At 41.0% G+C, this 21007-nt stretch overlaps 1 protein-coding gene across 1 annotated transcript; it reads left to right on the forward strand.

The window, feature by feature from the left end:
- Nucleotides 1-152: 152 nt before the first annotated feature.
- On the forward strand, nucleotides 153-20035 carry LOC135528087 (intermediate filament family orphan 2-like). The gene is made up of 9 exons (XM_064956885.1): nucleotides 153-1180; nucleotides 10960-11020; nucleotides 12680-12778; nucleotides 13712-13897; nucleotides 16353-16516; nucleotides 16875-17046; nucleotides 17590-17688; nucleotides 17936-18072; nucleotides 18340-20035. Exons 1-9 carry the CDS (start codon nucleotides 621-623, stop codon nucleotides 18443-18445), a joined length of 1584 nt encoding a protein of 527 aa, XP_064812957.1. The 5' UTR covers nucleotides 153-620; the 3' UTR covers nucleotides 18446-20035.
- Nucleotides 20036-21007: the final 972 nt, after the last annotated feature.

Genomic DNA, 21007 nt, shown 5'->3' on the forward strand with positions numbered 1-21007 from the left:
AAATAAACACACATTTATTTCAGAATATTAAGGCAAGTAAGCTGACGGGCGGGTGGGGCGTAGCATTGTAGGGGGTTTTCATTTGGCTGTAACATAATACCAGTAATAGGGACAGAGCCTTGATTTCAGGCGTATTCGGCAGCTCACTGGGACGACTCTATCAAACGGATGGGCGTCGCAGGAGAAATGAATGAAGGCGAATGACTTTGCAAAAACTAGTTAACATATCAGCAGCAATACAGAGAAGGTGCGCGTTCAGAAGGTGCGCAGGCTACATAGCCTGGGGATAAATAGCGTCCTTAACTGTTTTGCGTGGAGATGCATTCGCCGTCAACAAGAGCATCATGAAGAAGGTGACATACGACGTTAACCTTTATGTCGAGTTTACATTCCTACACTGTCCAAGATGACACAATGACATGGCGTTCACAGCAATGGTTGCGAGATTTGTAGTCGCATAAGCTCATTTCAAAGAATCACATCATCGCCGACCGCATTGTGGAGGGCTGGCCTATTTTTACGGCAGGGCGCGGGTGAAAAATACAGTAGGCCTAGTAGTAGCAGGCTAATTGAAGTTGACCAGTTAAGCCCATCGGAATACCGTGGCGATTTTTTATTTAATGTATTGCCCATTTAACGCAAACGAAATGATGAATTCGATTGCTCTTGCTGAGGGTTCGCAATCTCCGGGTGCCGCTGGGGTTCCCGTTGGAACGCCAGCGTCCGGTACTAGTGCTAGGGTGTCTAGTGCTCTACGGAACGATTTGGGTTCCAATATTCATGCCTTGAAAACACTTAACCTGCGATTTCGATGTTTCCTAGCTAAAGTTCATGAATTGGAGCGTAGAAACACGTTGTTAGAAAATCAACTACAGCAAGCATTAGAGCAATCCAGCTACAGAGCCTACTTTAGCCGTGAACAAACAACCCAAACGGGCTCTTTGGACCTGTCTCTGGCTGGGTACCAGCCACGGGTAAGCCCACCAGGTACGATATGGAACTTTACCCACACGAGGTTTGGGGACCGACTCGAGACTAGGCTCCACAGCCCCGGGGTGTCATGGATGCAGGCGGATGGTGTTGATGTTGGAGTTCAAGTCGATACCGTCACCCCTGAACTGCGAGCCCTGTACAATGTGTTGGCTAAAATCAAGAGAGACAGAGACGAATACAGAAAAAAGTAAGTGATGTCACTTTCAATTAACACTTTACATTTTTAAGTTGTCAAGCAAACTTATGCAAAGATACAATCAATCAAGTCATTCAGAACAAGGCATCTCACAATCTTATCCAAGTGTCTGACAAGTGTTGTTTGTTGAACTCGTTGACCTTGTTGAACTTGGTGAGAAGTTGTTGATAGGTTGTTGACAAGTTCTTGGTTGCATTATATTAACATACAAATTCCAGAAACATTGTTCAGAAGTTGCAGCCCCTTGATCTAATGCTTAAGGTGTTGGGCTGATGGTCGCAGGGACCCAGGTTCAAGTTCTGGTTGAGCTACCCTTTGAATTCGCTACACTGGTGTCAGAAGTGAGATGGCACTGTCAGGAATCCAATGTAAGTGTGTCTCATTGTTATGGGTTCAAGGGATTTGTGAGAGTGAAGTGCAGGATGTTCTTTGCTTTCTGAAATAAGGCCGGTTGTTACCTTACAACACCTAGTGATCTTGTCAAGAGGTTGAAGACCCTTCCAGCCCACTCCAGCTGTAACTTTTGTAACTTGAGTGTTTCTACACTCAGTTTTGAACAGTAATGACTAGTGCCTCTAAGGGTTGAATCTGTCATTTCTTACCCACGCCATTACATCACAATGTACTAGAACAGTGTTTCCCAAACTTTTTATAGTCCCGTACCACTTCAAACATTTAACCTCCAGCTGGTTTACCCCCTCTAGCACCAGGGTCAGTGCACTCTCAAATGTTGTTTTTTGCCATCATTGTAAGCCTGCCACACACACACACTATACGATACATTAATTAAACATAAGAATGAGTGTGAGTTTGTCACAACCTGGCTCGTGGGAAGTGACAAAGAGCTCTTATAGGACCAGAGCACCGAGAAATAGGCACATGGTTGCAAAGGGCATCAGTGTCTTAACAGCACGATTTGCCAAGCGGGATACTCTGAGCGCAGCCCAATCCAGAAATCTGGCAGTAGCTTCTGATTAAATTCACTTTTCACAGAACCGCTTGTTGCAATTTCGATGAGGTTCTCTTGTTCAGATATCGATAAGTGGACGAGGCCGTGCATGAAAGGGATAATGAATCCAGTTGTTTGTGTCATCCGTTTTGGCAAAGTACCTGTGTAATTGCACACCCAACTCACTGAGGTGCTTCGCTATATAACATTTGACATTGTCCGTAAGCTTGAGTTCCTTTGCACACAAAAAATCTTGCAATGATGGAAAGACCTGTGTGTTGTCCTTGTTAATGCAGACATAGAAGAGCTCCAACTTCTTAATCATAGCCTCAATTTTGTCCTGCATATTGAATATAGTTGCGGAGAGTCCCTGTAATCCTAGATTAAGATCATTCAGGCGAGAAAAAACATCACCCTGATAGGCCAGTGGTGTGAGAAACTCGTCATCATGCAAGTGGTCAGACACGTTAAAATGATGGTCAGTAAAAGAACTTTAAGCTCGTCTCTCAATTTAAAAAAATCCTGTCAATTCTTTGCCCCTTGATAACCAGCGCACGTCCGTATGTTGTGAAAGCGTTACATGGTCGCTGCCCATATCATTGCAAAGTACAGAAAATAAACGAGAGTTCAGGGGCCTTCCTTTAACAAAGTTAACCATTTTCACTGTAGTGTCCAAAACATCTTTCAAGCTGTCAGGCATTCCCTTGGCAGCAAGAGCCTCTCGGTGGATGCTGCAGTGTACCCAAGTGGCATCGGGAGCAACTGCTTGCACGCGCGTTACCACTCCACTATGTCTCCCTGTCATGGCTTTTGCGCCATCAGTACAGATACCAACGCATCTTGACCACCAAAGTCCATTTGATGTCACAAAGCTGTCCAGCACTTAAAAAAAATATCCTCTCCTGTTGTCCTGGTTTCCAGTGGTTTGCAGAAGAGAATGTCTTCCTTAATTGACAACCATAAATGTAACGGACATATACCAGGAGCTGTGCCAGGCCCGCCATGTCTGTTGACTCATCCAGCTGTAATGCATAGAATTCACTGGCTTGTATGCAAAGCAGTAATTCTTTCAAAACATCTCCTGCCATGTCACCGATGCGGCTTGAAACAGTGTTGTTTGATGAAGTCATTGTCTGTATAGTTTTGTTTTTGCCTTTTCCCCCAGCATTGTCCCAGTCATATCCGCGGCAGCAGGAAGAATTAAATCCTCCACAATAGTATGGGGCTTGCCTGTCCTAGCCACTTGGTAGATCACCATATAAGACACTTCTGGCCCCTTGTTTCATCCAGTTGTGATAGTACTTTTGCACTGTGGTTGAGGAAAGGCACGACTCCCAATACAAGTGAACCCCAAATCAATGTAGTTGTCATCATATTTGCGCCTCTTCGATGGTCCAACGTCCCTGTCTGTTGTTCAGTGCTTTCCCTTGTATGGGGTAAGTAGCTCTTCGGCTGCATCAGATTTACAACTGTCAGTGTCCATGCTAGCTGGGCTAATAACAAATGTAGAATTACTGATTCTAGCATTGAATGTGCTCGTGGAAGCAGAACAACTTGTGTCGTCGACAGGTGCAGGTGTAGTACTGCTGGTCGTAGTAGTACTACCAGTAGAGCTGGTATGTGTCTCTATGGATGCGGGCCTTACTTTTTAAAAACTATTTATCAATTTTTGAGCAAACGGAATGAGCAGCAGCTACGTTTGGCTACATACGAACTTGGTGGAATTCCTGCGAGAGAGTAACGGTTAATGTAATTGGATGTTAATTATTTGACTGGGCTACCTGTATTTTAAATTATTTCACTGAACACTAGATGGTTTCATTTTATTTTCAAATTGACTCAAATGCTCCGAATACAACAGGTGTAGGTAGACCTTACAGTGAAATGCTTACTTACAGGCTCTAACCAATAGTGCAAAAAATATATTAGGTGAACAATAGGTAGGTAAAGAAATAAAACAACAGTAAATAGACAGGCTATATACAGTAGCGAGGCTATAAAAGTAGCGAGGCTACATACAGATACCGGTTAGTCAGGCTGATTGAGGTAGTATGTACATGTAGATATGGTTACTATGCATATATGTGACGATGCATATATGATGAAAAGAGTAGCAGTAGCGTAAAAGAGGGGTTGGCAGGTGGCAATGCAGATATTTATTTTATTTTACCTTTATTTAACTAGGCAAGTCAGTTAAGAACAAATTCTTATTTTCAATGACTGCCTAGGAACAGTGGGTTAACTGCCTGTTCAGGGGCAGAACGACAGATTTGTACCTTGGGATTTGAACTTGCAACCTTTTGGTTGCTAGTCCACCGCTCTAACCACAAGGCTACCCTGCCGCACGGTTAGCCAATGTACGGGAGCACTGGTTGGTCGGCCCAATTGAGGTAGTATGTACATGAATGTATAGTTAAATTGACTATGCATATAAGATAAACAGAGTGGAGCAGCAGCGTAAAAGAGGGGTTGGGGGGCACACAATGCAAATAGTCCAGGTAGCCATTTGATGACCTGTTCAGGAGTCTTATGGCTTGGGGGTAAAAAACTGTTGAGAAGCCTTTTTGTCCGAGACTTGGCACTCTGGTACCGCTTGCCATGCGGTAGTAGTGAGAACAGTCTATGACTGGGGTGGCTGGGCTCTTTGACAATTTTTAGGGCCTTCCTCTGACATCGCCTGGTGTAGAGGTCCTGGATGGCAGGCAGCTTAGCCCCAGTGATGTACCGGGCCGTACACACTACCCTCTGTAGTGCCTCGTGGTCAGAGGCCGAGCAATTGCCGTAAGTTGGGCGCCCGTAAAACTGCTGTCATTTATTTTGCCGCCATTTTGACAGTGAAACGAGGCTAATGTGCAAGTGTCTGCTCAAACGGTCATAAACAGACTCCATGAGTGTGGTATGAGAGCCCGACGTCCACAAGTGGGGGTTGTGCTTACAGCCCAACACCGTGCAGGACGTTTGGCATTTGCCAGAGAACACCAAGATTGGCAAATTCGCCACTGGCGCCCTGTGCTCTTCACAGATGGAAGCAGGTTCACACTGAGCACATGACAGACGTGACAGAGTCTGGAGACGCCGTGGAGAAAGTTCTGCCATGGAAGTTCTGAGTTATGAAGGACACCTGTATCTTTGTAGTGACTGGGTGTATTAATACACCATCCAAAGTGTAGTTAATAACTTCACCATGATCAAAGGAATATTCAATGTCTGCTTTATTATTTCTACCCATCTACCAATAGGTGCCCTTCTTTGCGAGGCCTTGGAAAGGCCTCCCTGGTCTTTGTGGTTGAATCTGTATTTGAAGTTTACTGCTCGACTGATGGACCTTACAGATAATTGTGTGGGGTACAGAGATGAGAGAGTCATTAAAAAATCATCTTAAACACTATTATTGCACACAGTGTCCGTGCAACTTATTATGTGACTTGTTAAGCACATTTGTACTCCTGAACTTATTTAGGCTTAAATAACAAAGGGATTGAATACATATTGACTGAAGACATTTCAGCTTTTCATTATTTTATTAATTTGTACAAATTTCTAAAAACATAATCCCTCTTTGACATTATGTGGTATTGTGTGTAGGCCTGTGACACCAAATCTCAATCCATTTGAAATATAACACAACTTAATGTGTTAAAAGTCAAGGGGTGTGAATACTTTCTGAAGGAACCGTAAGTCTATGGCACTTTTAAATATTGGTGTAGTACAAAAAGTATAAATGCTCAACAACCAAAAAATGATCATGCAATCTAAGTTGGGGCAGTCCACACATTTGGAAGTTGGTTTTGTGTTAATAGCTTAGCTCGTTTAAGCACTAGAGTGTGCGGAAGGAATCTAATAATAATATTAGTATGTCAGAAATCTAGAGTTGCCTCCCGAGTGGCGCAGCGGTCTAAGGCACTGCAGTGCTTGAGGCGTCACTACAGATCCAGGTTTGATCCTGGGATCAATAAGGCAACGCACAATTGGTCCAGCGTCGTCCGGGTTAGGGGAAGGTTTGTCCGGCTGGTATTGTCCTTGTCTCATCGGGTAATAGAGTTGTGCATTAATTGCATGCACACCTAATTAAGCAAGTATGTATTATGATAAGGTACTTACTGTTGCATGAACACACTTACAAAGTTATTATAATCGGTAAGGAAACAAACAATTGCAATGTTCGCCAGTGGGAAATGTGCTGCTGCACTCAACAAGTTTAGTCAGATTCTGACCGTAGAATATGCAACCCAATGGAGGCCAGAGTAGGACCATTGCAGGAGTATCCCATCTGTCTCTGTTGGGCCCTGTCGTTCTCCAGTGGAATGCATTGTCAGGGTTATTTATCTCTGGGTTGGAATTCCCGTGCCAATGTAATGCACATGTTTATATTTCAAATAATATCTATTTATTAAAGTATTAGAGAGACACAGACACACTGAGGTGGATTAACCACGTTGAATTGAATATAATTTATTTGGGTAAAAACATTGAGACCTACAACAAGATGTACATTGTATTCCCAGAGGACTGCACTTAAAAGTATTAAATGAAAAATTTGTTTGCAAATTGGTCCTCGACAGTAAAAACTTAAGATATTATGACAGAGGGGCCTCTTATTTTCCTTCTGTGCTTCTGACAATTCAAACCTAATTTACCAATGAGTGTTCATGGTCGATTTCTCTCAAAGCGCCCGTCAATAAGAGTAACCAGGATAAAGGTCCAATTCATAAACCTGGATTGTGGAATACTAGCTATTATACAATACATGGGCATTCATCAATCTAATTTCTGACATAACTGTATGGCCTATCAAACCATTGTCATATGATGTGCCAAACTGAACATGATTTCTAAATGGCACATTTATTAATTTATTAACTAGGGCTTCATTCGCATTTGATTGCTTGAAGTTTTGGGGCCACATGTACTTCAGAGTTATGGTGTGTTCCACTCGTTAGGCTTTAACAAAGGCCATTGTTTCAACAACCAGAGAAGGCTGTGTTTTAAAAAGAAAGAACACTGAAATAATGAGCTGACCTGGATTACAAAGTGTTGTTATGACTGCTACAAATATTAGGTTTGTATGGTCAGCAACTTATTATTTGAAAAAGAGGGCATTGGAGTAGAATTGGTAGCCTGTGACCAGTGAATTTCAGGTTCAAAGTTCAACTTTTTTTTTTTACACTTGATGTTGTACCCTTGAATTTAAAAAAATGTATGAAGCTTGTTGATATTCATCAGGATTCAAATGGCCTCAACACTTTTTCAAGCAACTGAATTGGAATGTTTCCCTCTGTGTTTCACCCCATTTCACTCTGTTTAAAAATGTATCCCTAATGAACGAGACCCTGATCAGAGACTACATAGGGACCTCTGACCTGGTTACTATAACACCCCATACAAACTATCTGATGACTGCTTCCTCGGAATTAATCCCATATTTCTCCAAAAAGGTGTAGCCTATATTTTATTGGTTGAAATGATCAATTAGCAGATGGAAATATTACAGATTGTGGCTTTAAGAGTCACCACCACCTTCACCATTCTAACCAACCAATGTCCCATCCTTATCCATGGATGGTGGTATTAGGGATGGGTGTGTTGTTGTTTTGCCACTGTCAGGGGAGTCTAGCCAGCACTGCATCCTGGCACAAGGACCTGCCTCCTAATGGGATTGTTGTCTGCCTGTGTAACCACCCCCCTCTGCTCCCTGCCCCAAGCCGTTCAGCAGAGAGAGAGATGGAGAGTGCACTTCTTAATTCAACCCCTATCCTATTTTGGTGTCTTTGTGAGTCACCAAGTACATTAAAAGGAGAAAAGAATATCTGTCCGTAATATTCTATCAGTCGAATGCTTTATATCACGTTCCATCTACTTTGATAATGAATGTTTCTGATTGTCATATCAGCTTAACTTGTGCTGAAGCTTGTACCTTTTTTGAACTCCAGTGTTGACCAAGCAAGCTGACATACTAAGGAAGAGTGAGTGGATGGGTGGCAGTAAAACAATACGGCTCTTAGTTATAAGGAGCTGCTTTTTCTAGACAATGACATCCCCTTTCATTGCTCCAGTTCGTCAAGCCTTCCTGTCTTTTTTTATACCTTTGAAAATCAGTAGCCTGGAGCAGAACATTGTTTTAACTGACCACTCAAAATCTGCTGGCAGAAGAGGAACTATTAACTTAATTTTGTGTTAATAGTAACACTTTATTTGAAGGTGGTTTATGAAACTGTACCATTGAAGTCAAAAAGCCTTTGCTAAATTAGCATGGTGGAACTGTATAGCTCAGTTGGTAGAGCATAGCGCTTGCAACGCCAGGATTGTGGGTTAAATACCCTCATGGGCCACCCATATAAAAATGTATGAATGTGTGATATTAAGTCGTTTTGGGGAAAAATGTCTGCTAAATGGCATGTATAAGTAAGCAATTCCAGGTTGACAAGTTAGAAACAGCCTTGGTGCTTTTGGATTAGATAGATCCTCTATATTTAGCCCCAAGGTTTTTCAATTTTGGTCAGAAGCCTCGGGAAGCGAAGAGTAAGACGATACAGGGGTGAATCTCAGTCACAGTCTGACTATATACGTATTAACAGAGTAAACAGCTATCTAACTATGGCTCTGCTCTCCAGAAGGACAAGTCATTATTAAACTGATAAAGGTCTGTGTATATTATCTGATATATAATTATTTCTTGGCCGTAGATTAAACCAAACTGATGTGTAAATGAGAAAGAGAGAGAGATAATCTGAAGTCCATTTTAGACTGTAACAACACACTGATGTAATTGAATCAATAGGTGATTCTTGGCTATTCTTGTGTCATTAGCATATGTGGCAGTGGCAACCCCTCTCCTGATGCTTCAAAGTATTGTTCGGCCATTGAGTCAATAGTGTTGTCCGTGAGATTGTGCTCTTTTTTCCTTGTTGTTGCAGGAATTTAATTCCTCTGTTTTAATACCCAATTAAAATTAAACACTCTGTCAATTCATAAGAATTTGTATGACCCTTATTTTCTAGAAATGGACAGAGCCCGGTCTTAAAGTCAAATAGCAGCCTTTATTCATGAGAGTACTGAACACGATACAGTTTACCACAGGTTATAAACTGAAAATGACGTCATTAGTTCCAGTACCAACCCGTCTCTTCTCCCACCCTGGTACAAAGGCAGTATCTCAAGCCTTCCCACATCGTCTCCCTACCAATTTAATATCATTTATGAGCCAAGGTCTTCTTGTGTAGATAAGCATTCTAGCCAGTCTGAAGATATAGTTCATTCATTCCTACCAAGGAACAGACCGTCATTGTTCTAATTCTTGATTATATTTACACACATTATATTCAGTACTGGGATTAAGAAAGAAAATTCATACATATACAGTAACATAATAGTATTCTGATTAGTCAGTCCTGATTGAAATGTATACATAATTAGTCATTATTGATAAAAATTCCCTTAACACTTGTCCACTTTGTCGCATTCGTCGAAAGAGAGCCACTGTTCTCTATTTGTCTGAGTATCCAAGGATGAATGTCTAGCAAGTGACATTTATGAGGGCATTATGTTGAAACATTCAAATAAAATGTTTAAGAACATTGAATCAAACGTTGGCATTGGGTAACTGTGCAAGTACAGTTCAACTAACCACACCTTTTCACTTTTATTCTCCCAATCGCTGTAAGTAATCTGTGCCCACAGGATGGTAAATGGTTATAGCATATAGAACAGTCCAATGATATTTGCTTAGTGACCCTAAAGGCTTTTATATCTCCCTCTCTAAGTCTAATTAAGCTGCTGTTATCACTGTCCATACAGGGCTTAGACTGATATAAAAGCATACACTACCATTCAAAAGTTTGGGGTCACTTAGAAAGAAAAATACCTTTTTTGTCCATTAAAATAACATCAAATTGATCAGAAATACAGTGTAGACATTGTTCATGTTGTAAAAGACTATTGAAGCTGGAAACAGCTAAAAATGTTTTATGGAATATCTACGTAGGCCCATTATCAGCAACCATCACTCCTGTGTTCCAATGGCACGTTGTGTTAGCTAATCCAAGTTTATTGTTTTAAAAGTCTGATCATTAGAAAACCCTTTTTCAATTATGTTAGCAGTTGTGTTAATTAAAGAAGAAATAAAACTGGCCTTTAGACTAGTTGAGTATCTGGAGCATCAGCATTTGTGGGTTCGATTACAGACTTAAAAATGGCCAGAAACAAAGCACTTTCTTCTGAAACTCATCAGTCTATTCTTGTCAATGCCATGCAAGAAATAGCTAAGAAACTGAAGATCTTGTACAACGCTGTGTACTACTCCCTTCACAGAACAGCACAAACTGTCTCTAAACAGAATAGAAAGAGGAGTGGGAGGCCCCGGTGCACAACTGAGCAAGTGTACAAGTACATTATTGTGTCTAGTTTGAGAAACAGACGCCTCACAAGTCTTCAACTGGCAGTTTCATTAAAAAGTACCCGCAAAACGCCAGTCTCAACGTCAACAGTGAAGAGGCGACTCCAGGATGCTGGCCTTCTAGGCAGAGTTCCTCTGTCCAGCATCTGTGTTCTTTTGCCCATTTTTTTTTTTATTGGCCAGTCTGAGATTAGGCTTTTTCTTTGCAACTCTGCCTGTGTGTTTTTAGTTTTACTATCTTTGTGAGGACTTCTGGTATTTTGCTGGTCCCCACAAGGAAAAAAGGCTATTTTAGGGTAGAGTTATTGTTACAATTAGGGTTAAGGTTAGAATTGGGGGTAGGGAAAAATGATTTTGAATGGGAATAAATTGTTTGGTCCCTACAAGGATAGTAAAGAAACATGTGTGCCTGTGTGTGATGTGTTCCAGATGGGAGGAGGAGCTGTCTAAGCGCCAGCAGATGGAGGCCATGGTGGAGACACTTCAGAAGGTGAGAGCTCATCTCTGCCATCTTAAATCATCATACCCAAACCACACTCCCTCTTCTAGCTCACTGCATCCCAGTACTGTGTCTTTTCTCCTGAAGTATCTAGGCGTGGGCTGGACTAAAGGGAGTTTCCAACATATTTCTTATACCAGTCATTTCCTTTCAAATCCGAAGTTCAAAAGGCATTGTCCATAAAGGGACAATCCATGAAAGGAAGTGAAAAAGTGCACTCCGGGAAAAAATACAGATTCTTGGGATGCAGGCTCAGCCTCTGTGTTAAAGGTCTTCACAGGTCCAACTGAAGCCAAATACCCAGGTTCAAAATTCTAACTTTCCCTCAGGCCCGGGTTGGGTCCAGTTTGATTGTCATCGGGTCTTGGATCTATGTAACTATAGACCCGAGTGGACCCGACCACGGCTCTGCATAGAATATAGCATATTTATTTTACGCTAATAAGGGATTTATTTCTTTATAGAAGGCCTAGACAAAATATAAAGACCTTTTCGTTAACCAGAAGAGCAACTTTGATAATATATTTGTTTTAAATGTCACTCAGGTCTAAATTTGGTCTGGTCTAGATAGGTCTATGTCTGATTGTTCTTGGGTCCATTCGTGTCCTGGTCCCTCTTTTTTTTATGATAGGGTCTGTTCAGGTCTGGGTCTGATTGTCCTCCAACTTTTTGGACCCGATGCAGGAACAGCTCTCCTCTGTGTCATGTTTGTGGGTGTTTTGCATAACTGCCAGTAAGTTACCTATTCAGGAATTGTGTTAACTTGTTATCTTCGGATGCCTCTGACATATGTATCCCGTGTGGCTCAGTTGGTAGAGCAGGGTGCTTGCAACGCCAGGTTTGTGGGTTTGATTCCCACGGGGGACTCGTATGGAGGAAATGTATCCACTCACTACTGTAAGTTGCTCTGGATAAGAGTGCCTGCTAAATCACTAAAATGTGTACTGTGTGTCTGAATGTTGTTTTACAAAAACAGAATGGGAAAGTTCATGATAGAAAATAGATATAGGTTGTGTTCAGATGCTTTAGTCCCGCTGTGTACATGTTAGTCAGTGGGAACCAATGCTGGGTGTGTTACTGTGTCTTATAACCCCTAAAGACTGAAACACGTTACTCGTATAACAAATTTAAAAAGCCAATAGCACTGACTCACACTGACTAGCTATGTTTCAACTGTTTCCCGCTAGCAGAATTCCAGATGAATTTTATTGGAGCTCTTGGCCCAAAACCCAATCCACTTTGACATTGTTTCTGTGATGCATCAAAATAGTGGATTGTAGAATAATAAAATGACTTTTCAACATGTTATGCAGACTTTTTCTTGAGAAAGGGACACTGTTGCAATAGGAATTTAATTGTAATGTTTTCAAGATGTTTTAAGACACATTTTCAAAATGAAAACAAGGGATAAACATGGAATGAACTCATTCAGGGGTTTAGAATTAGTGCATGGTTATTCATAAACGTGTAAGAGTTTATTGTGCTTCTACATCTGCATTGCTTGCTGTTTTCGGCTGGGTTTCTGTATAGATCTTTGTGACATCTGCTGATGTAAAAAGGGCCTCATAAATACATTTGATTCGATATTGAGCCGTGGTGTGTCAGTAGATTAGATGTAGAGTGTGATGTGGCTGTGTGTTCCATCTCCAGAGTGCCCAGGAGTCTGAGGTGGTTCAGGGGGAGCTCACTGACAAGGTGGAGAGACTCAAGACAGAGCTAGGGGTCTTCAAGAGCCTCATGACCGATAATGTAAGTAATGATGCTGAGGCTTTATTTTACCGTCCCTTATTCTCCTATATTCACAGAAATGGCATGGTAAAATGGTAAGTACAAAGTAATCACTTAATAGTGTGTGTGCTTCATTTAAACTAGAAACACCCAACCAACTTTAAATTGTGCGGACTGGTTGAACTTGCTGTAAGTTGCTTTAATAAAACTTTTTGACACTGTTTATATATATTTTTTCATTACACTCATTTATTACCACTCAACCAATGTATATTTTATTTCATCCATCCCCCCATCTGATGCATGTGTCCACTCTCAGCTGTATAGCCTGGCAGTCAGAATGCTCACAACACATTTTATCATACATCACATAGACACTCTCCCTTGAACACTGAGGCCAAGAAATTCCTTTGTAAATGGTGGGAGCTAAGTTAGTTGCACAGAAAGGCAGACAGATGGACGGTTGGACCAACGGACAGATGGAGAAACAGACACCGAGCGAGAGAATGACAAACATGCCAACAGACAGGCCGACAGACAGGTTGAGTATCAGTGAGATGAGAAACCCTTATGGCTCACCCAACACAGCCTCCTCATTCTTTGAGGCCCTGTTGTTTTGGCCAGCTTTCTAATGAACGCTCCACACACTCTGTCTGTGGTCTGGAGTAGTTACACTCACAGACTAGCCAAAACCTGCCCAGACTGCTGTTTCACACACAATGACTCTTGGCCCTTCCCAGTGACTTCTTAACCCTTTTAAGTTAATTTATTTATTGTCAAACAATGACACCTTTTAAGTGCCTTTTCAGTTAGTTTATTTCTTTAAAAGTGCAAGTCATGGCCTGTTGCCTTGTAAAACGATACTCTCTGATACTGACAGTATTAAGCAAATGTAAGAATTGACACAGCTCATGGATATTATCTGACTGACAATAAACCAACTCCATCCTTTAGGAAATGTCAGAATTGGACACTGCGATCCAGGAGAAGGCCATGAAGGTGGACATGGACATCTGCAGACGCATTGACATCACGGCCAAACTATGTGATGTGGCCCATCAACGCAACTCCGAAGACATGAGCAAGATGTTCAACATGAGTCCCCACATGAGCCCCTCCAGAGCAACCCCAGAGAGCAAGGTAAATAGATACAGCACCAGTCAAAAGTTTGGACACACCTTCTCATTCAAAGGTTTTTCTTTATTTTTACTATGTTCTGCGTTGTATAATAATAGGGAAGACATCAAAACTATGAAATAACACATACGGAATCATTTTGTAACCACAAAAATGTTTATATATTATATTTGAGATTCTTCAAAATAGCCACACTTTGCCTTGATGAAAGCTTTGTACACTCTTGGCATTTTCTCAACCAGATTCACCTGGAATACTTTTCCAACAGTCTTGAAGGAGTTTTCATATATGCTGAGCACTTGTTGGCTGCTTTTCCTTCACTCTGCGGTCCAACTCATCTCAAACCATCTCAATTGGGTTGAGGTCGGGTGATTGTGGAGGCCAGTTCATCTGACACAGCACTCCATCACTGTCCTTATTGGTCAAATAGCCCTTAAACAGCCTGGAGGTGTGTTGGGTCATTGTCCTGTTGAAAAACAAATGATAGCCCCACTAAGCGCAAACCAGATGGGATGGCGTGTTGCTGCAGAATGCTGTTGTAGACATGCTGGTTAAGTGTGCCTTGAATTCTAAATAAATCACAGACAGTGTCGCCAGCAAAGCACCCCCACACCATCACACCTCCTCCTTTATGCTTTACGGTGGGAACCACACATGCGGAGATCATCCGTTCACCTACTTTGTGTCTCACAAAGACACGGCGGTTGGACATTTTTCCCCATTTTCTATCCAGTTTGCTTGATTTTTATAATCTATTACACTGGATCTTTCTTGAATAAATTCCTCCATTTCTTTTTGTTTTTTCTCTAACGTATTCTGTGCCTCAATGGTACAATTGTTATTTCTATCTGTACTGTTAGTCATTACATTTCGTTTGTTAATATGGACTCTTTTGCTCTAAATTACAGATGAGTACTGAATTGCATGGCCTCTAAAAAGGCACATTTTAAAAGTGTCCCATACAATAAGGGGATCTGCTGTACCTATGTTGGAAAAAGTCAGTTATAAATCCTTCTGTCCTAGTTATAAACAAGTTATCATCCAGTAGGCTTTGATGAAATTTCCAATATAATAATATATATATATATGCCAATTATGTGATGATTTGACTGTATTCTGTCCCCTATCAACACTTTTGGTGCCAGAGAGAATGTTATAAGAAAATAATCAAGGCGACAAGCTTGATTAAGCCTCCGCCATGTATATCTCACTAGGTCAGGATATTTAATCCTCCATATATCCACTAATTCCAATATATCCATGACATTTATGATTTCCTTAAGTACCTGAGGTTGATAGTTTGTAGTGTGATTTCCTTTATGGTCCATAGAGGTATTTAAAACCGTATTAAAATCTCCCACTATAATAATAGAGTCTAGTGTTGCTTGTAGAGTTGATAAATTCTTATATTTTCAAAGAAGCTTGGATCATCATTATTTGGACTGTATAGGTTAATAAGTCATATCTGTTTATTGTCCAATAACATATTTAATATAATCTATCTACCTTGATGATATGTTTGGACAATTTGCACATATGGATCTAAATTATTGTTAATATCATCACCCCGTTTTAATTTTTTGCCCATGAGAGAAATATATTTCACTCCCCCAGTAGTTTTTCCACAAAACTTCATCTAAAATTGTTGAATGAGTTTCCTGTAAACAATAGATATTATATTCCTTCTCTTTAATCAGGTAAATACTGATCGTCTTTTCTTATTATCTGCTAAGCCATTACAATTATAACTGGCTATACTTATTTCACCACTTACCACAATGATTCAATTCTGTTCATCAAAATATATGTTTGTAAACGTACCATTAAAAAGTAACATGATGATTGAGTGTCTATTTAGCTATACCATGGTATTTGCATTGCTACTAAGTAAACCTCCAATTTACACCCGCTAAAAGCCCTCCACCCAGGGAAATCTTTTACCGAACAGGGCAATCATCTGTATTCCACCCCTACTTTGTCACAACACAACTGATTGGCTCAAACACATTAAGGAAAGAAATTCCACAAATGAACTTTTAACAAGCCACAGCTGTTAATGGAAATGCATTCCAGGCGACTACCTCATGAAGCTGGTTGAGAGAATACCAAGAGTGTGCAAAGCTGTCATCAAGGCAAAGGGTGGCTATAAAATATTTTGATTTGTCTAACACTTTTTTCGTTACTACAGGATTCCATGTGTTATTTCATAGTGTTGATGTCTACAATGTAGAAAATAGTAAAAATAAAGAAAAACCCTTGAATGAGTAGGTGCATCCAAACTTTTGACTGGTACTGTATGTTTGCTTATGTATGGTAGTGACAAACACCAGTATATTGGGCCATTCCATATGAAGGAATAAAGATGTCCATGAATTTCTATATTTTACATACACACACACTCTCACTCCCCTTCACACATGTGTAGTAGGTTGACTAGTGTGTGGTGTGTTTCCCACAGGGGGCTGGTGCTGCGTCGTGCAGGAAGAAAGAGCGTAAGGCTGTGTGTGAGGAGAGAAGTCCTGAGATGGAAGCTGAGTCTGGTGGGGGAGAGGAGGATGAAGCGGAGCACGTCGTAGGGTCACTCAACATCACAGACGAGATGAAACGCATGCTCAACCAGTTGTGAGTGGCCCAACCTTTGACCTGTGTTATGTAACTTCATGTTTTGCCTAAATTGCTAATGAGTGCTGGATCTTTGCCGTTGATGTGCTTTGTTACTGTGTCATGTTTTCATCTGTCTGTCAGTCACTGTCTGTCTGTTTGTTTTCTTTCTCTTCCCTGTCCTCATCATTTTGCAACCCTTTTCAAATGTGCATGCCTTTCGGTTTGGTTTCCCCCTTCCCTTTTTGTCTTCTCTCTTTTCTCCCCTCCCTTTCCACCTTCATGTCTCCTCTCTTTTTCTCTGTCCCTCCCTCTCCCCACTTCTCCATCCCTCTCTTGTATGCAGAACTTGCATAGATGATAATTCCTTTGTCACCAGGAGGGAGACGTTTGACTTTGATGACGACTGTGACAGCCTGGCTTGGGAGGAGAATGGGGAGACACTGCTCCTCTGGGAGGACTTCGCCAACTACAACACCCCCTGTGCTGCAGCCAGCTCTACTGCAGGGGCCTGTGCTGCAGCAGAAGGACAAGGGGAAGGCCCTGGGCAGGTTAGTGCTGCCCCCTACTGTTCATCCAAAAGCATTGTCTGGGAACTTCAACAAAATAGAAAGTCAGTTGTCTCTGTTGATGATTTAATCACCTCATGCCCTAGTGCTGTAAGGCCTTTATTCTGACTGGCCTCAGAGAATGTAAAGGAAATATATGTCAATACAACTGTGTAATTATTTATTTTATTGTTTATTGTCTAATTGTGTGCTGTTTAATTGTGTGTTCGACCAATGTTATTTACCTTATCTATCCATCTACATTCTATAACTGTGCAAAAGTTAACTGTACAAAATTGCTTATTGTAGATAGAGCAAGTCTCCAAGCTGCAAAAAAGATGGCGCCGTACTGGATGGCCGCTGTTTTGCAAGCTCCGACCCAACTTTGCTATTTTATTTTTGCATTGTTGTGTTTTGAGTTTGCAAGAAAGGCATTTCACTGTTCTTGTGCACGTGACATTAAAACTTGCAAAGTAAAGTCTACTACTGTATTTTCAATGTTGCTACAGTACACATCGTTTAAATGGGTCTGTTGTGGATTGATAGGCCTCTCAAGATGGCAGTCTGGGCAGCCTGATCGACGAGACTGAGATGCTTTTCCAGAACCGAGAGAAGGAGTACCAGGAGACCATGGGGCAGATAGAGGTGGGAGATCAAGAGAACAGAGGTCATAGTTAATGTTGTGTGACTCACTCTTCTGTGTGTTAGTCATTCATTGTTATTAATATTTGGCTACAGTCCATATTTACCTCCCAACCTGTTTCTCCTTTCGATCCCCTCTGACTCACCCTCTCACATCTCCTCCCACTCTTTTGCTCTGACTCTTACACCATTCACCTCCTTCTCTCTTTCACTCCTCTCCCACCACTCTGATTCTCCCTCTCCCCCCCAGTATGAGTTGGCTACAGCTAAGAGTGATATGAACCGTCACCTACAGGAGTACATGGAGATGTGTTCTATGAAGAGAGGACTGGATGTGCAGATGGAGACCTGCAGAAGACTCATTAAGGGTTCAGGGGGCAACGACAGGTCAGACACGCCTCTTTCTCAACACATGATGAGAAACAATGTCATTTCAATGCAATGGGGCATTTTTCCATTTGATGCCGAAACGTCAACATTAATCAGTCTCCATTTTATTTGTTTTTTTTTTACCATCAGACTTTGTTAGTTGTTTCTCCTCACGTTATTAAGCACTCGTCTAGTCAAGTAATTCTGGACATGCTCTGTCAATACAGTAGGCCTAATTATAGAGGATATGACTGACATCTTCCTTATTTCCTCCCTCTGATATAGGAAGTCTCCATCATTCAGCTCGGTGGCGAGCAGTGACTCAGGGAACAGTGATGAGATCCAGGAGGAGCTGGAGAAGGACGGAGAGGCAGTAGGAGGGGTCAGCTGATAACTGAACCCTGACCCTTGACCCTCCGGCCCCTCCCTCCACCACCTGATCCTGCAGAGATGATGGAGGAAATGCTGTGATCCTCCTCTCCTTCAGCAGGTTTCCAATTGATCTAGGAGGAGTCCTGTGGACTCAATGTAAACTATTGGTGCTTCACCGTTTATTACCCATACAGGGATGAACTTATATTCCTCAACAAGGTGCAGTGTTGGTTCTTCCTCACTGCTTCTCACTATCCTATCACTGACTAAAGTACTCACCCCCACTCAACACATATGCCATATGCCACACACACTCAACTTACTGTACACCTATGGTCATTTAACTGTGTATTCACCCCAGTATTCATCCTAACCATGTTAAGATTCAGACATCCGGACATATTCAGCCATTAGGGGGTCTATCAAAGTGGTCCATATGATATATTTCAGAGTAAGTGTTGGCAGGGAAATTGCATTTGATGTACTAAAGAGGTCAGTCTTCACACACTGAAGTCAGATTTGGATGCACTCTGAGATTGCCTTACTGTAGATGTCATTGCTTATACACATACAAAGAAGGCCCGGAGTGCCTTTGCAGGTACTGTAAAGTCAGTAAATGTGTCCCAGTTCCCCCATATCTGGACACAGCCATCACATGAGGGGTAAAACTGAGTTGAAGTACTGTACTATGCAATAAGCAAGCCTTATTTTTCTGGAATAACCTTCATTACTTTGCTGGCCATTTTATGATTTGTCTATTAATCTGACAGCCTAGAGGACTTGGGGCCAGATATATGAAGCATTTGCATTAATGCAAATTTACACCTATCATTTTCAGAAGGCAATCAAAAGAAATCAGACCTAAATACAAAGCTAAAAGCTAAACCACAACACTGTCTTAATTTACTTTTCTGTTTATTCTCTTGTTCTTTCTCTTAATGTCTCTTTACCTTTTAAAAAGAAAATCTCTCTAAAACGAACAGTTCCAACTGTACATCTTGCCTCAACATGGTGTCACTCAGTATTTTCAGAGGGTAAATATGAACAAACATGGTCATTTAAATGATACCCATGTGCCTACTGATACACGAGCCTGGTCCCCGATCTGTTTGTGCTCTTTAGCCAACTCCAATGGTTGGTTTGGCATGATAACAACCATAGGAGTTGGCAGAACAGCTCAAACAGATCTGGGACCAGGCTACTGATATGTACGCTGGACTCAGAATTAATATGAATTGCCTTATTACGTTTGTTCTATTTTTGTTAAATGCTACTTTAGCATGAACCTTTAATTTATGATAAACACAGCCTGTTATGGATGTTTGTTTAGATTTCATCGTATGTATGCTCTCCAAAAAAATGTAAAAGAGCAATTTTGAATCATAAAAAAGGATCATCCCATTTTAATAGTTGATGATTTTTGACATTCGTAATTGAATATCTGTTAGTTTATTTGGGAACAATCATGGCTGGCAGGGATTTGCTGGCTGCAAGTTTCGTATTTGTATTTTATGTGCAAAATGCAGCTGAATTCTGATGCTTGCAAATGTACTGTATGACTGAACCATATATTGAATACAATTTGATTCAATAAAAAGATTGCTCTTTATTTTAACATGTTCTGTCTTGGGGCAGATAGCAAATTGACAGCCAATTGTGTAAGATTTAAATTTGTGCTAGATTACAAATATAATGAATCTGAATTACTATAATGTTGCAACACATTTCAGACAGTTGTAGCGGTCTTTATATGTACCACAAGAGAATCAAGAAATGAAGAGCGACACCACGGCTGTCTTTTTGGCTTTTATGTTGATCTGCAATAATATAGTGAAAAGACAGGAAAGGAACACATCAGTCTCCAATACACCATCTGACAGGGTGTTCTTTCTCTCACTGTTTTCTCAGACTCACACAATCACATGCATACATAAAGCCATAATGTATGTATAAAATAATAACCAGTCATTAATAAAAAATCATGGATAATCTTAATTCTTAGACAATAGAACCATACCTGCAATAGTATTGTAAAAAGACAGGACAGCAACACATCAGCCTCCAATGCACCATCTGACAAGTTGTTCTATAAAGGAACATGAAGAAAGGTCAAACACAGCCTGTCTAACACCCCCAAAACATTGCTAGGTGCTTTCAGTGTTGACAGTACCAAAATACAACAACTCATGTACAAAAACACCAACACAAACAAGCTACAACGTGAAATCGCCTCTATCCCATTCAGACCTTAGAGGGCCAAAACTCCATCTCCCATAATAAAACGCAAGCACCAGTCGGCTGCTTAGCGGTTCGTCTGCATCACAAAGAACAACACTTTTTAGCACTCTGTAAACTATATTAATAACAAAACTGTCAAAGTTACATATTTCAATAGTCTCACACTCCCTTATAACAATATATACAGCATTAACCTTGATGTTTTATTTCACGTTATGGACTTCTATAAAGGAGTGATCTGAAACACATACCTTTGTGTTTTCTCGGACTGAGGAGAACGGGAGCTACGGGTAGTACTGTGTTAGTAGGTGACGCAAGCACCCAGATGAAATAAAAATACATT

This window comes from Oncorhynchus masou, chromosome 33, assembly GCF_036934945.1.
Source record: "Oncorhynchus masou masou isolate Uvic2021 chromosome 33, UVic_Omas_1.1, whole genome shotgun sequence".
Lineage (NCBI taxonomy): Eukaryota > Metazoa > Chordata > Actinopteri > Salmoniformes > Salmonidae > Oncorhynchus > Oncorhynchus masou.